At 38.7% G+C, this 17,321-nt stretch overlaps 1 protein-coding gene across 3 annotated transcripts; it reads left to right on the forward strand.

The window, feature by feature from the left end:
- Nucleotides 1–102: 102 nt before the first annotated feature.
- On the forward strand, nucleotides 103–16,923 carry USPL1 (ubiquitin specific peptidase like 1). Of its 3 annotated transcripts, XM_056500654.1 has the most exons (9): nucleotides 103–196; nucleotides 4,260–4,426; nucleotides 4,972–5,100; nucleotides 6,367–7,024; nucleotides 9,156–9,242; nucleotides 9,645–9,774; nucleotides 11,004–11,129; nucleotides 11,790–11,950; nucleotides 13,483–16,923. In XM_056500654.1, the coding sequence occupies exons 2-9, from the start codon at nucleotides 4,331–4,333 to the stop codon at nucleotides 15,369–15,371; spliced, it is 3,276 nt and encodes a 1,091-aa protein (XP_056356629.1). In that variant the 5' UTR covers nucleotides 103–196; nucleotides 4,260–4,330; the 3' UTR covers nucleotides 15,372–16,923. The 3 variants fall into 3 exon arrangements, with proteins under 3 accessions (XP_056356629.1, XP_056356646.1, XP_056356638.1); XM_056500671.1 differs by lacking the exon at nucleotides 4,260–4,426; XM_056500663.1 differs by lacking the exon at nucleotides 103–196 and having other exon boundaries at nucleotides 3,253–4,355.
- Nucleotides 16,924–17,321: the final 398 nt, after the last annotated feature.

Here is a 17,321-nt window from a genome sequence, read left to right on the forward strand (position 1 = left end):
CCCTCGGGCGCCGCTCGGCGCGGCCCAGGCCCGCCCGGGAGGCTCCGCCCCCGCCGGCTGCCGGGAGCGGGGCGGGGCGGTGCCGCATGGCAGCCCCGCATGGCGGCGGGCGCGCGCCGGAAGCTGCGCGGCGGAGGCCAAGCGCGGCCGGGCCCGGGGCAGCGGCGGGAGCAGGGAGCGGCGGCGGCGGCCGCAGGTGAGAGCGGGGCCGCCAGCGCAGCGGGCCGGGGCTGCCCGGGGCCCTTCGGTGCGGCCGGGGCGGAGAGCGGGGGCGTCTGGCGGGTCCCGAAATGCCGACTGAGTATTTCATGTCAGTAGCAGCGCGGGAAGGGTGTGGGCCTTGCGCGGCTCGCTCGTCAGAGATGCGCCCGCGGAGGAACCGCGTGTGTCCGCACGCATTCGCCCCGGGACGGTGTTCTGGTGCTCGGCCATTAACCCTGTGAACGCTTTTTTTCTCCTGCAGTCTTTCCGTAGCGTGTGGATCTCTCTGGATGTGGAGTAGGAACTCAGGAGGCAGTTTGCCCGCGGGTTTCTCTGAGAAATCCGAAAGTTTGGGTGTGGGAGGGACCGAGGGAGGGCGGCAGCCCCGCAGCGGGCCGGCCCTGCCTCACGGCTGCTTAGGGGGCATCCACCCCCGTGCCTCACTGCCACTGCCTTGGGACACACACCGCCTGCCTGCCCTCCTGGAGTCTTGTAATAAACTGCACTGCTCTAGGCTGTGCTTTTGTTTCAGAGGGACTGAGTGATTTGCCAGCAGAACGTAGTCCCCATCCCTTACCACACACCCATTAAAGCATTTAATGTGTGGTCTCAGAGAAGTCTGCCTGTAGAAGAAGCTCTTAGAATAGTGGAGTAATGATGTTGCACACTGGTTTGTTTTGTAGTGTCATCAGCTTTTTTGCTTAGACTGTTAGGCTATTTTCAGGAAAGAAATTCATATTTGCTCCCACATCACAGAGCTTTGCAGTTCTGCCCAGTACTTACAGGCTGTGCTGGAAGGAGGGTTGCTTTGTCACAGGAATGAGATTACTGTTAGATGTAACAAAATACATTTCATGGCCAAAATTGTCGATTTTTGAAGGAGGGACTGTGATTTGATTATTTGCAAATAAAGAAAATCTTAATACTCTGATTTATTACTGTGTAAAGAATGGAAAGGTAACTGACAACACTTTTTTTTTCTTCACATTTGTTTTAATATTTTCAATACCCCCTTGAAGAAAGAAACAAGACTTGTAAGGTGATATACAAAAAGACATTTTTAAATGTCTTTTTAGCCTTTAAACTAGGAGATGTTCTCTTCACTGTGCTGTTGCCTGCTTTTGGCAGTTTGTAACTGATTGTAATTCGTAAGGTACCATCTCACAAGGTACAGTTATTATCAAAAAGGCCCTGGTCCCTTTTTCCATGGAATTGTTTGATGCGATGGTTTGGGCTGGAAGGGACCTTTAAAGATCATTTAGTTCCAATCCCCCTGCTGAAGGGACATGTTCCACTAGACCACGTTCTTCCAAGCTCTGTCCCACCTGGCTTTGAACATTCCCAATGATGAAACATCTACAGCTTCCTTGAGCAACCTCTCCCAGTGCCTCACCATCCTGATTGTAGAGAATTTCTTCATTTAATCCAATTTAAATCTGCCCTCTTTATATTTAAAAACACTGCACATTGTACTGTCACTACAGATCCCAGTAAAAGGTCTCTATCTCTTCCTTATAAGCCTTTTTTAAATACTGAAAGGCTGCAGTAAGGTTTCCCCAGAGCCTTCTCTCCTCCAGGCTGAGCAATACCAGCCCTCACAGCCTTTCTTAGTGGGAGAGATGCTCTGCACTTGCTCCAGCAGGTCACATCATTACTCAGTGCCCAGCTCTTTATGTGGAGTCTCACCAGAGCAGGCTGGGGGGCACAATCCAGATCCCACAGTCTGTGTGTCTTTGCTGGAAGATAATAAACAGTATTGGCTCTGATATGGGCCCTTGAGGGACACCACTCATTACTGGTTTGTGCTTGGTACATAGAGCTGCAGCTGGATGGGGCCATATAGCCATCTCCTTAGGCATGTAACAGTTCTAGTTTAAGCCCATATGTCTAATCCTTCATCTTTACCTTATTTTCTGTCTTCTGCCTTCCATAATCATTGGAATTTTCAATGGCCAATTTAATTCCCTGGAATAGCAGAAAAACTTGTGCTTCACTAAATTTTCTGCTGTTTTATGAATTCATTTAGTTCGTAGAAAGTCTGATGAGGACATGAGCAGTCAGGGAAAGTAGGGAGAAGGGAAATAAAAGAGAAAAGTGATGTCCCAGTTGTGTAGCAGCAAGCTGGTAGATAACATCTACTGAAGGAAGTATAGCCACAGCATAGTGATAATTAAGCCACATCCATAGCATATTTGCATTACATTTTTCAATATTCCAACTTAAAGAAGGAAAGTAGCATTAATAGTTTAGAACATGACCTGGTAAAGTTGAATGTGCATCCCTGTGTAATTTCCCATCTATAATGCAGTTATTGTACATGGCTACAATGAGTTGTTGCAGTACTCGATGGAGAAGTCTTTTACTTGGCTGTTTTTGTTGTCAGTATTGATCTGATGCCCAGTGTTTGTACACTGTGCAAAGATCACCAATACCTTTCTGTAATACTAGAAGCTTTGAAGTGTACAGGCAGACCTCTTGGTACCACTCTGCAAATCTAGTACTGGCAGACCCATTTTATTTGCTCGTTGTAGTTTGTCTTTCAACTAAAAGGATAATTAATTTTTTAAAAATGCTATTATATTAGTAAGAGAAATAATCTTTATTTCAGTATTGTGGTGCTGTTGGCTAGGTGATTATAGCTGGGGGAAGTATTGTACATCTCAGAACATCTTATACATCTCAGTATTTAAGCTTTAAAAAGAAAAGCAGAAGTAACAGAAACTGAGCACAACCAAAAAAAAAACCACTTGCTTTTCTTTTGAGAGAGCTGATAGGGTAAACAGGGCCTTGCAAAGAAATAAATATGTTCTATAAAACCAAGGGGCATGCTTAAAACAGAACAACCTCCAGGTTCTTAGTGATACTAACCTTTTGAGTGTGTGTTGAATTTTTGTGGTGCAAAATTTCTCAGGAGTTTCTGTCATGTGATCTGTTTTTTATTTGCTCTGGAGCGCTGAGGCTGCTTCATGCCAAAAAATTGACTAAAAGTCCCTTGGAAAATAAAGTTATGTATTTTAGTATGATATAGTCTATGATAAAGATTGTTATCAGTACAACTTGTAATTGTATAAAACAAGTCACCTTTCTGGCTAGACTAAATAAATGATAAAAGAGTTGAGTTGCAGTGTGGTCGTGCTGTTGCTGCTGTGTGAAAAGTCAGGGTGCTTGTCTTTCCTTTGTACTCCAACAAGCTTGTATACCTTGAGCTCATTCATTAATTTTCACCTTGCATGAGCCCTGGTCTGTGCTGTTTCCTGTGCACCCTACAACATTACTTTGAAAGCTAAATGTGCTCTAAGGCACATGGATTGATATTTTTATGTTCTTGCCTTCTATGAAGTAACCATTAGTTTCATCAGTCAGGGAATACTGTCCCTACATGCTGCAGCCAGATAATTCTGAAAAGTGCTGCTGGACAGACTGAAAATATCAACAGGATATCATCTCATTTTGACCCACTCTTAAATTGCCAAGGGGTTCTGATTTGAAATCTGAGTGGTTGTGTTTTTCTGTTGTGCATTTTTAATTCATGCTCTGTTGGTTTTTAGCATTCCATGCAGTTCTGTAGAGTCTCTTCTTGGCAAATATTATAAGTAGATTTAGGTTGAACTGGTATTTACACTGGTCTCAAGAATGCCTGGAGAAATTTTTTTGTAAGGAGTTGTTGCTGTACTGTATAATAGGGTTGAAAGGACATTGTGATGTGGGAGAGAATGTTTCCAGTGAAATAATAAAAAGGGAACAGTTGTGGCTGAAGGAAAGGTACTGCATTGATGACTTTGCAATTCAACAACTTCCTCATGCATCTTGAAGAGATAAATATTTATTCTAGTTAGTTTCAAGTCAACAGGAGCAGGATTGGGTCCCTCTAGTACTTAATTTAAAGTTTTGAGTTCATAGTCTGCACTAGAACGAAAAAAAAGTATTTTCAGTTTAGGAAATACTCTTCTGAATTAATTTCCACAAATTATGCAAGTTGCATTGTTATTGGTATTTCTTTTCCCCCAAACATCAGTCTAATTATTCTTTAATTGTTTTATTCACTTCTTATTTTTCAGGAGTCTTTGAAAAATCCTTAGTGATCATGACATTGTTACAAGTGACATAAATTAGCCAGTGGCTCAGAGTGATGGATACCCAGAAGACTACAAATGGTTTGCAAGTGATTGGAGAAGGGACTGGTATAGGGAAATCGACACTCCACATGGTGGGGTATTTGGGAAAAGTCAGTTGAAACTTGTTTTACATATGTGCAAAGTTCATATTTTTCTCTGTTTTGAGAGATTTTTAATTGGTCTTAATTTTACAAAAAAAAAAAAAAAATCAAAATTATTTTCCACGGAAATCTATAACAATGGCGAAAGATTATTCTAAGTAAATATGTGCCTATGTGTTTTTTACTGGCACTGTTTTTATAACTGTTTGCATTCCTATGAAAATCGATTCATCTTTCAAAGATCTGAGATTGTGTTCCTGGCAATAAGGATCCTGTGGTTTAGTTCAAGTAGAATAAAATGTGCATAATTGTGTTGTTAAAGACACCTTACTTGAATATTTAAATAAAAGTATAAATTTATTTAAAACATGCTACCATACAAATATATTAAAAATAATAAAAAAGAAACCAATGAAGTTTGCTTTTTTATATTGTATTGTATTATATCTAGAAGCTGAACAATAATTTTGTACCTTGATAAGTATACCTTGGGATAATGGATGAAATACATAAATTTATGCTACTTTATCTTTCTTGGTTTGTTTTTATTTTAGAACTGTAATCCTGTGGAAACAACTGCACACGAGTATTGTCCAGTCTGCAAAGAGAAGGGTCAGATCCAGGGTTTACGGACTTACCGCCTTAATTTTCAAGAGTCCATTTTCCTCTGTGAAAATCCTCAGGTATTGCACTAATAAAGAGTTTTATTTGGCCCTGCAGAGGCCTTTACCTTCAGCAGTTACACCTCTCTAAATCCATGATTTTGTTGGTGGTAAGCAGACTCTTGAAATAGGACCCCTGTGTGTCTTTATGCTGCAGGATATTTGCTTGCAAATAGGGACAAACAGAACTAACTTGTGTATATGTAGTGTGTAGGTAGCTACCCTAAAGGATTGAAAAGAATAAGTTAAAATGAAATAAAGGAGACTCATGTAACAAGGGATTGCAAGTTGTACTAAATAAATTTTTATACAAGTCAGAGTAGAAGGTGAATATTTGGTGATCCATGTAACTAGTGCATAACTCTAGCAGATCTGAGTCTCCCATTTTCCCTTCAAGTCCAGATAATGCAAACAGGTTTATAATTGTAAATACAGTAGTTTTCTTTCTTTTTTTTTTTTTCTTTTTAATTTTAACCTTAGCTGGATTTCTGTGCTGCTTAATATTTGAGTTGTGATTTTACTACCTCTTTCCATGTATTTCCATGTATGCTACCTATTTCCATGTCTGCTCCATATATGTGGGGAGGGTAGAGCAATTCCAAACAGACTGGTGCCCTTAAATTAGTAGAAACTGGACTAGAAATGGGTTTTAAAGGTTTTTTTCCCATTCTATCCTGCTTTTAACTATTTACAGTATAGTTCTGGACATTAGTAATAGGAATTTGTCTGTATTCTGGTTGCCACCTGGTCATTGAGCTAGCCTGAAAGATACCCTGCTAGCTTGGGCACCAGTAGTCTCTCAGGTATGAGATGATAATGTCAAATCTGTACCCTAAATGAATGGATTTAACAGAGTAAGACAAGAGGACTCTTCTTAGCAAAACCAGGTTGTTTGCAGAGGTTGGAAGAATTTACTGGAGAAGTAGTGTTGAAGCATCACAACTGATGTATTTATTTCACAGTTGCTTGTAAGACAGTGGTGGGATAACACACCCTTGCTGTCATACCTATGTTGAATATATGTACTGATTTAATTAGAAGATGACTTTACAGAAGTCCCTATGGCTGAGTTGAATGGGGGTCTAAGCAACTTGGTCCACTAGAAGATGTCCCTGCCTATGGCAAAGGGTTTGGAGCTGGATGGTCTGTAAGGTCCTTTCCAAACCAAGCTATTTTATGGTTTTGTGATTCAGCTCCATTTTAAAAGTGTGTTTTGTACTTCCTTTAGCTCTTGTTTGCCTGAAATTGCTTTGTAGATTTCACTGTAACCTTTTTTCTTTCCTTTAGTGTATCTACCCACTTGGTTATAAACCATTAAACAGCATAATTACTTCTGCTGGTTCAGAAAATCATCAAGTTCCATCTACTCACAAGAAAAGGAAATTGGGTGATACCAGTGACTTTTCTGCTGTTGAATCAGATCCAAAAAAAGGAAGAACTAACAACGTGCTCAATGTTGAGCACACCATTAATGCAGACTCTGTTGTGAAAGGCTACCAGAATAGTTTGTGTATTCCCAAGGCAAGCCTACATGATGCATTACAAAATGACTGGCAAAACCCTGGCAGCCAGGTGGGGTCCTGTATGCAGAAGGTGGATTTTGAAACAACCACCAAGACCAACAACTACCAGGAAAGTCCACCAAAGTCTTCTAGTCTCAAAACACAACCATTGCCAAATTCAGAGGTTTTATCAACAGCATCGGAAATTTCTCTCAAAGAGGATAAAGGTCCCACTAATAACAGAGATTTGTGTCTTCAGTGGAGAAACATGCATAATCTTTGTTGGTTAGACTGTATTTTGTCAGCACTGGTACACTTAGAAACATTAAAATCTGCTCTGGCAGAAGAATATAAGGATGGAAAATGTTTACTCCAGAAACTCTTAACAAAGTATAATCAAGCATCTCTTCTTCTGAATACCTGTAAAAGGAGTAAAGTAAAAGGTGAGTAAATTTAACTGCTGTTTTCTTGTAGTCAGACTTACTTGCCACAAATCTGTGGAATTTACTACGGCACACTTATATATACCTCCATTCTATTTCAAGATCACAAAAGATATAACTATTACCATGAATTTGCAGAATATTGTACTTTATCTAGCAAAATCCTGGTAGCATCTGAAATGGTTTTCCGTGGGGCAAACATGCACTTTTTGAAGGTATCAAACAGCAAGAATGTCTTAATTTTTTTTGTCATATCCAACATAAAGATATTATGAATTATTTATGTAATTCACCCTTACTTTGTTTCCTTCCCCTCTGTTGGTTAAATAGTAGGATACTCTTCTAATCTTGATCCTCAAAACAATTTCTGTTGTGGTTTATATCCTTGTGTAAATGGGCAGTTGCCTTGTCACACTGAAAATAGTAAAGCCAGGAGTGTGCAGTGTACTGGCTCCAGCTGTGCTCTTTGAAGGAATGCTTCCCCCGAGGTCTGCAAGCTGCTGTAGATGACAGTGTTTCCTAACCTGCTTCAGTCAGAAGCAGTCAAACACGTTAACCTGGATCACAGGGTCTGGAAAGGGTTAGTGAGTACTCAGTAACCCTTAACAGGAGGTTAACAGTCAACTCAGCTTAACTGAGGAGGATGTGTCACTGTATTCTACTGGTGTGGCCTTTAGTCATTTTCTGTTCTGTGGATTCTGTTCAAGACTCCTAAACTAAGATCATGGGTTTTTTATTTCTCTTGAACTGAACCATTGGTGTCATAAGTCTAAACTCCTAAGATATGATCTGTTACAGAAGGAATAAAGCTCTCTGGTTTGCCAGTAGCTCTCCTGAATTTCAGTGGACATTCTGTTGGACTGTGTATGTTTGAATATATAATCCACAGTCACAGAACAGCCCTAGGTAACTTGAATAAGGTTCTGTCTTTCCTGGAAAAAATAATGTGTATCAAAAGTGGTTTAATCCATGTTACAAAGCTGGGAGAAAACCCCAAAATATTCTGAACTAGTTCATGTACAGTGCTTGCCAGGAAGTCAGGCTGCTTGAGTTTAGGTGCTCAGCTGTTACTGGGAAGCTCTCTGCCATCCTGGAACCTGTCTGAGATGTTTTTCTTTGTTAGGTTGTGTTTGCAAAGGAGCTCTGGTGTGCAGTAACCCTTAAATGGAAATGTTAAGTGTTGGAATACAGTGTTGTTTTGAAAGAACTTGAACCTTTTCCTTTCAATTGATGCAAAACAAATTAGTTTATTTTCTATTTTACTAGCTATTTACTATTTTATTAGTTTATTTAGTAATAGTGGAGAGGGGATTGGATGAAGAGTATTTTTGTGGAGAATAGGTGTAGAATTCATTCTGCTCTTCTGTGTAATTTTACAGTATCTTTTGCATACAACTGCTTTTAGAGGCAATCAAAAGCAGTATAGCCACGAGGTATACACAGTTTCTGTGTAATAAGCACTTTCAACAACTATTCTGTATATTTCCCTTAATTTCTGCAGGTTATGATCATGATTGTGTAGAAGAAGTTATGTTCTTGCTTGTGCTTAAAGGATGTATTTATGTTTAAACAACATGCAAAATTAAAATACTAAGAGATATAAATTAAAAAGTTATTTTTAAATTTAAAATTATTTTTACTACTTTAAAGGCTCACTTGGAATTGGTATTTAATCTGAGACAATACATTTAGATGTTTTATTGTTTGAATTGTATAACCTTAGAAAGAATGTAAGCAAATTTTTGTGCTTTTGGTCTTAATGCTGAAGTTTAAAATTTTCTTTTAATCTCTGAATCTTCAGGATTTGTAATGTGTGGTTACACTATCCTTAAAATTTTTCACTACAAAGCTGTTGGTGCAGGCTCTTAATCATAATTTAAGTCAGTGCAAGTAGTTTTTAGCCAGCAGATTGCAGCAAACTGTGAGTAAGCTGTGTAAATTCTTCTCTAATTTTCAAATGGATTAATACCAAGAATTGGCTGTTCTACCAACAAGTCTTATTCAAGTATAGGTCACTATGAAAGCATTGCTGTGCAGAGAGGAAGTGCATGCTGGGGATACATGTGTGTGTGAAAAGATGTGGGGCCTGTTACACATGACTACATGAAGACATATGTATTTTTTTCTTTAGATGTTCTTCCAAAAGCAGAATCTCAGCTCAATGAAATTAGAAAGGAAATGTTTACAGAACTTCAGCCTCAGCTGGGTTGTGAATTGGGTAAGTAGTAAGTGCAGTGTCTCAGTAATTACTTTCAGGAAACCCTAGATGTAAAGCCTTTTATGTCATACATAGAAGTATAAGTGTGTGTATGCATACAAGAAAGTTTGGAAATACATTTTTTTCTGTTGGTGACTTGCACATATTTTACAGTATGATCCTTTGTTTGTCCTTTGCCCATTTTGACTTTTTAGAGAGCAGTAATTATGATGTATCGTGACATTGTCGCTGATAACAACCTAATAACATGGATCACTCCCTTTGCTGTGAGAATTACAAATATAGCCTTGAAATAATAAGTGAAATTTAAATCATAGTTATAAGCTTATCTTCTTCCTTTTTGAGGTACTGAAAGGTGATTTCAGATATTTAGTGACCATATTTTTTGCCCCATCTTTGAAGGTAATATGAAGAATCCAGTGTTTGCACTTCAGCAACTTTTACAAGCAGATCTACAAGCTGAGAACCTATTCCTGCATTCCTTTTCATGGAAGTTTGAATGTATACGTTGTGGCTACAAATACCAGGACCGGTGAGATTTTTATATAAGTAGCTTCTATTTAGCTGTTCTACCTTACCTTTTTAAATCTGTATATAATAGTTGGTTTTCTTCTGATTTCTAGTTTAAGCTTGTTTTTGAAGTTTTACATGATCTGTTTTTTCATTTGCAAATAGTTTACTGCTGTTCCATGTCTTAAGCAACCATGTTATCAATTAATTAAGAAAGAGAAAATAGGTAACTGTGTGAGTCTCTAGACATACTCACTCTGATATTTTCCTGAGAGTATACAAATTGTTGTGGTTCTAAAGAATGTATGTCTAGTACACTTCTGCTATTGAGAAATACCTGGAATATTCACTTGGGTTACAAAGAATCAGAGATTCTATACCATAGTTTATCTATTTTAAAATAGTACTACAGGGCAGTAATTTCTTGGAAATTGATTTAGTTTTGTGTAGCCACAGGTATAAGTTCATAATTTAGGCTCCTTTTAAAGTCAGCAGGAAAAGAGAGACACCTTCAGAAGACAGCTCATTTTATTTGAAAAACATCTGTTTCTCTCCATCCTCTTAGGCTTATATAATAAAATTCTAGACCCCTATGTGACATGAGATTAATTCTATCTGTTATTCTGGAAAGTTAATATGTAGTCCTGGTTAATAGGATGTCTTCAAGAGCCTTTGTTACATTCTCTGCTTTTTCAAAAGTTGAAAACTGTAGTTTTGGTTGAGTATAGAGGAAGTCCTTTCTGTGGCTAATGAACGAATAAACTATTTTACTTCACTTTAATATTCCGTACATTGTATTTTTCATACAATGTAACCTCGTTGTGATCTCTGCTATGAATGTACTGGTTTTTAAAAACAAGACACTGTATAACATGGATTCTCAGGTAATTTGTTGCTGCTTTTTTTCTCTTCTTAAGATTCTGTACTAGCTAGTAAATAATGCAGATCCTGGTACAACCTCTGTCTTATGTTGGAAAGGAAACAGATAACATTAAAAGGGAGAAAAAGCAAATAATGTGAAACTGAAGGCACAGGGCTGCTGAAAACAAATTGTGATTGATACTGTTTGGCAGAACTGAATTCAGGGCTGACTTGGATTTGGTGCTGTCACAGTGAATTCCATACAAATGGCATGAGCTTGAATAGAATTTGGATTTGCTATAATGTTTTTATGACTTGTTTCCTGGTAAAGTATGTATATTTATTGTTTTCTGATCACTAACTCAGTTTACTCATTTAATGTGTGTCCAGATTGAAGAAAACACTAACAACATTTACAAATGTAATCCCTGATTGGCATCCACTTAACGCTGTTCATACTGGACCATGTAATAACTGTGGTAATACATCTCAAAGACAACAGATGATCCTGGAAAAGTAAGTTTGAATATGTGAACTTGAAAGTAACGTACATAAAGTTCTGAGACTTCATTTATTGAACCTATGACTTTTGAAACTAAATTATTACTGTGGGTGTGCAGAAATTCTAAACTTTAAACTCTGATCAGTACTCACTTTTAAAGATTTTAGATCATTCTTAAAAGCTGAAGTAGCAAATAGTGTTTATTAAACATTAAACAGAGCAGTGTTTAACATGCTGACCAGCACATGTGTTTGAGCTAGGTCATAAATACTTAACTATCAAATAGTAAATACAGGCAACTGATATCCAGTGTCAGCCTTTTCAAAGCCCCTACTCTGGATGAAAGTTATTTGATCACTTGTTTACTTATTTGACTTGGGAACAATGTCCCTTACTACTGTGTTTATGGCACAGTCGTGATTTTTTTCGACTTTTCCCCACTCCCCAAATCCTTTATTTGGTGTTGTTTTTTTTCCCCCTAATCTATAATTAAATGGAATATCCAGTTGGGATAGTCTTTTCCCTTTGTGCTTACTGTGCAATCTGAAGAGTCTGTGAGGAAATAGAATAGTAAGGACAGAACTACATACTATTAGAGATGTTCTACTTTTTCTTTAGGAACTTTTGCCACTGTTTTATTGTAATAAACTGGTTCTTTACCGTTTCTTTGTCAGAGTACCCTCAATATTAACATTACATTTTGTGGAAGGCTTGCCACATAACAACCTGGAGAAATACTCGTTTCAATTTGAGGAAGGCACCTACCAGATAACATCTGTTGTTCAGTACCAAACAGATAAGAAGCACTTCATAAGCTGGTCTTTGAATTCTGATGGTAAGAATCACAGAATGGGTCAGGTTGGAAGGAACTACAGGGGGTCATCCAATTTCCCTGCTCGAGCATGGTCATCCCAGATCACATGGCATCCAGATGGTTCTTGAATATTTTCTATGAGGAAATTCTGAAACCTCTCTGAGCAGCCTGTTCCAGTGTGAGGTCACTGCACAGTAGAGAAATTCTTCCTCACGTTCAGGTGGAACTTCTGTGTGTCAGTCTCTGCCCGTTGCCTTCTGTCCTATACCTCAGCACTGCTGAGCAGAGCCTGGGTCTGTGCTCTGACACCTCGCTCTGGATCCTTACAGGTGCTGATGAGGTCCCCTCTCTGTTGTCTTTTATCAAGGCTGAACAGGCCCAGCTCCCTCAGTCTTTCCTCATAAAAGAGAGAGATAAGATAAGAGTTTATGGTTCTTATCTACCATAATATTTCATGAGTCTACATGAAAAATTTTACTGTAGTAATCTCAACCATCGATATACAATAACAAAGATTTCTTTTGTCTGCATTCTAATTAAAATGTTGCGAATAACTAGGGGGACTTGTTTCTCAGAGTGAAGGTTTTAGTTTGGTTTAACTGAATTGTGCTGTCTTACAGTGCATTTACTGGAAAAAGTAATTTGGCTATAGAGTTTTTTTCCCTTCATAACTTTGTCAAAGTTAAAAAATGCAGTCTGACCATGACTGTGGAACAAATAGTGTTGTTTATTTTTAAACCAGTGATTCATCCATTCTTGGCTGGAAGCAAGGTAACCTATGGTACTATGAGCAATTAATGAAGTTATTTTTTATATCTGAACTTTACGGCACCTCAGGGGTGGGAGGCACAAATCCATGTTAGAAACATTACTAATGGTAAGATGGCTGTACCACTGATGGAAGATCCATAAACAGAGAAGGTGAAAAGGTGATACTTTGATAATCGTGCCTCTGTAGGGGAGCATGGGGTGCAGTCTTATGAAGTGTTGTGACAACATGAAAATTGTCGAAGTCATACTGCCAGAAATAAAAATGAAATGGGAAGAGGAAGCAGCTGGGAAATGCCCAGTTAAGAACCTTCTGTATGTCATATATATCTATTTTAAAATTTTTGAAGCTGTAAAATATTCTTTCATGATCTATGAACAGCTTGCAGGTGATGAGACAAGAGTATTAAAAAGAGAAGCTTGTTTTTAGCCCCTGTGCTCCCTACCCAGGCAGTGAAAAGGTCTACAGAGAACCTCAACTTGAGAGGTGGTTCTTGCCTCAGACTTGGGAGGGTATTTTCAGACAAGATGTTTCAGCCAAAAGAAACCCTTAGGTAGCTTTGTTTTATGGTTGACCTACTCTGACCTGTAATAATATTGCTGCCAGTTTTTCTTATATTTGATCTTTTTACAGTGAAAGTCTCCCAGTTTCTCTGGAGGAAAAACAAAAAGCCCTCTATTTTCTTCTTGTCAGGGGAATGGGTTAATAAAAATACTTGACAAGTGTGAGGATAGTGACAAATTTTAAAGGTCTCTGAGTCTCTGCACTGGTTTCTGTTTTTCAGGAACTTGGCTTGAATGTGATGATTTAAAGGGTCCATATTGCAAGAGACGTAAAAGGTTTGAAGTTCCTCCTTCAGAGATTTATATTGTTATCTGGGAAAAGAAAGCATCCCATGTGCCAGAAGAACTGAATTCACAGTTCCAAAGTAAAAATAGTGAAGATCTTCCTCTTAATAATGTGCATTCAAATTCCACAGAGTTGCATTGTGGTTTTGATAACACTGTCTGCAGAACACCTGCAGAACACCACAAAGAGGATTCTGTGAGGACTCCAGAGAAGAAACAGCAGCAAGTAGCTGAGGACAAAAGTATTGTTCATCATGGTTTAGAAAGCATAGCAGATGGTGATCTTGTAACACTGATGCTTGAAGAAGTTCCAGTTGACTCAGAAGATAAATTGCTGCCTAACGGACGGATGGTGGGAAATAACCTTCTTGATGGATGGGGCACACCACAACAGCAGGAACCGGCCTTTCCACTTAGCACTCCGTATACAGGAGAGTTTGCTGGAACTAGTCTAGGTCTGAACAATAAATCCATGCTATATGAAAATTCCAGTATTTGCTTGCCTCTAGAAGAGTTGAACCCAGTAAATATTACTCCTTCCAAAAAACACGAGCCTGATTCATCTGATTCATCGCCTTCTCAGTTAAATGACAGAACTAATTTAGCTAACAGAGAGCATGGATTAAATTCAGAACTATTGCTAAACAAGAAGTTGTTAGCAGTAGAAAATACTACACAAAAATCACCTGACTTGAAAGATGCAAGCAAAACTGTAGTTAATTCTCAAGTTGGCAGTTCTTCTGGTGCCAGTAATTCAGTTCAGCCTTCACACAAATACCAAAAAGGAGGATTTGTAGGAAGCTGGGTAAAGAAATTACTAATCAAGAATACTTCTTTTATGCCTTCAAGTGCCTCAGCTCCCGAGAACGAGAGAAGTTGCAAAACTCCCTCAGTGCAAAAAATAAGTGAAGTTCGGCTGCCAGCTAAGGGCGCAAGTAACTTTGGTGGATTCCAGAGCAGAGGTACAAAGAAAACAACTAAGACCCCAAAGCTACTGGCTCCTCAGAGTAATAATACTCATCCTTCATCGAATTTCAAAGGATTTTCTCAAAGCACTTGTCTTCCAACAGCAAATCATACCACTGATGTAGGTCCAACTTGGAATAAGTCAGAAAGTACGTTGGGTACCTCAGGTAAAGTGACTCAGTTCCCTTCACCTGGCTATAACTCTGGTAAGGCAGAAGAGTCAGACAGTGACAAAACAAAAAAACTTCGCCTAAAATTGTTAAAAAAACTTAATGCTAAGAAGAAGAAGTTGGCTTCACTGGATAGATTAGCAGTGGAACAGACGAAACAGGAAAGACTTACGAGTGGCGATGTGAGCACCCCATCGCAGACTGAATCTAAAAATGACAGTGAATTATTGCAGAGCTTTTTATGGGAGCTGCAGTATCAGATTGATGTCACAGGTAATGAATGTGGGTTTAATGCAGGGGCTGTGCCAGGCCATGACAACACTGATGAAATCCTGGCGGAATTACTGTCCCCTACTTCCACTGTCGCTTCCTTGGAGGCTCCGAAGAGCGAAGATGAGTGTATGTACATGGAGATGGTGCACAGCAGCGTGGCAACAGCTGTGCCTGATGAGAGCACCAGTGTGCCACAGGCAGCAGGGACAAGTGAGCACCACAATCACCACAGTCCTGTAAAGGACACTAATTCAGAGCTTGATGCAATAAACAAACACAGTGTGAAAAAACTTTCTTTTGGAAGTCCTACGAGAGATGATATCCTCGAAGACCTGTTCTCCATTTCAGCACCAAGCTCAATGGCAGGTGACATAGATTTACCTCATTTTGATGAAACTCTGTTTGAAACTTGGTAAATACTCAGTTTCTTGGGTTTAAGTATTTTTTCAGTATTATGTATATTTTGAAACAAAGCACTACTAAATTATATTTTATAACTAGTTTAATTGCACACTGGCTGTACTTGAACAATGTACATTTGAGAATTTTGTTTCTTTTCCTAATACTTTATTGTGACAAGCAAATCAGAGTTTAATGAATTTTATTTTTTCTGAGAAGCAGTTATCTGTCAGATATGATGAATTTTAATTAAAAGCTCCTATGAGTCTTAATTTTTGCTGCTTTTAATATGAAAAACTTCCGTACTCTAATGAGTTTGAGTTCTGTAGTCTTGATGATGTAATGGGTAAGAGATACTATTTTTGTAGTAGTGATTTTCCACTCAACTCCTGAAGTTATTTTGTCCAACATTTAAAAAAAAAAAAACAAGTACTTTCTGTAATTTGGCAATTTTGCATCCTCTTATATGATCATTTGTAGCATTATAAACTTTATGCTGGCATTCAGTTCCTTACAGAATTACTGTCCTACAAGCTCATGCTGATGTATACACCCCTTGGATCCAAGAAAAGATGGATGTATGGTAGAAATTTTTCTATCAGCACCTACTGAGTTTTCATCCTGGGCAACTGCAAATATAACTTGTAGAATATCTTCTGAGCCAGATATTTTTTTTAAGTAGAATTAGTAAGATTCATTCCAGAGTTTGCATCACTAAGAAAGAATATCAGATGTACCTGTTAATTTTCCGTAGCTGCAAAAACATTTAATAAAAAAAAGGTTTCTTAGAATTAATTTAACTGTAAGTTAATGCCTATTACTGTTGTCACTTGGGGTTTTTCATTACTCAGACAGTGCACCCCCAACCATATGTGAGATGCCAAGGAGAGGCAAAGGTCAGTAGGAAGAAAGTAATGGAAAAATGTGGCAAGACAGCAGTGAGTAAGCAGGGGGATTCACACCTTGGTGTTTCTGAGTTTGTGTAGATCTCATTTTGCTAGATTGGAGTCTTTTTTAAATGCATAGACACAAAGCTGAGGGTATTATATGCCAATTTAGATTAGCTGTGCATTTTTCTTGTTCTTGGAAATAAGGATTTTATCAGCAAGTCTTTATATCAGCTATTTTCTGAGGTGTTCTCCATTTTTTCATTGTTTTAGATCCCAAGTTCAAAACATTAAATGCTCAGTCTTTCTTCTCCAGTAAATACAGTTGAACATAATGTTATTGTAAGGCATGGCTACAGATTCTAATGGTTTTGGATTGTTTGAACTAGGTTTAAAAAGTGTTTGAAAACTATCAGTGGCCCTGAACTCACTGTGTCTACTTATTTTTGCAGCAATTTTGTACATTGTTATCAAGCTGGTACTTCAGGGAGTGAACGTTTTCATTTTTGAAATTTAGGTTATTGTGAAGAACTTGAGCTTCTTCTTTGTTTTAAGTACTGTGATTGGTAATGTTACAAAATACAATTCAGAATGGATTCTGAATGTTAAGGGCTGGTGTACTGCTTGTGAAATGTCTGCCCATTTGTGAATTCCCTAATTAAAAGAAACAAAAAAAAAAAAAGCTGACCAAAATTAATTTGATTTATCCATGAATGCAATAACCTGCAGCTGTGACATGGGAGCTCCTTCACCAGTGCCTTGGGACACAACACAGACCCAGGGTGAGTAAAGCAGCAAGCCCAGGGTTGGTGGTGCAGAATGCACAGGGCAACAGGAGGAAGAGATCCTGCTAGACGATGAGGAGGTCCTGGTGGACCCTGGTGGAGAAGTTTATAATGAAATTCATGGCAGAGGAGGGAAGATGTGGGGCACACCTGCTACACAGAAGCAAGGACCTCTGGTCACCACTGGCACCCCCTCCACAATCTGAAGTTGGGGGTGTTTGGTCTGCAGCTGCATGGGATTCAGTGTGGGTACAGGTATATATAGAAGCTCCAAGAGCTAACAAATAGCACTTGA

The sequence above is a fragment of the Oenanthe melanoleuca genome, chromosome 1, assembly GCF_029582105.1.
Source record: "Oenanthe melanoleuca isolate GR-GAL-2019-014 chromosome 1, OMel1.0, whole genome shotgun sequence".
NCBI classification, from domain to species: Eukaryota; Metazoa; Chordata; class Aves; order Passeriformes; family Muscicapidae; genus Oenanthe; species Oenanthe melanoleuca.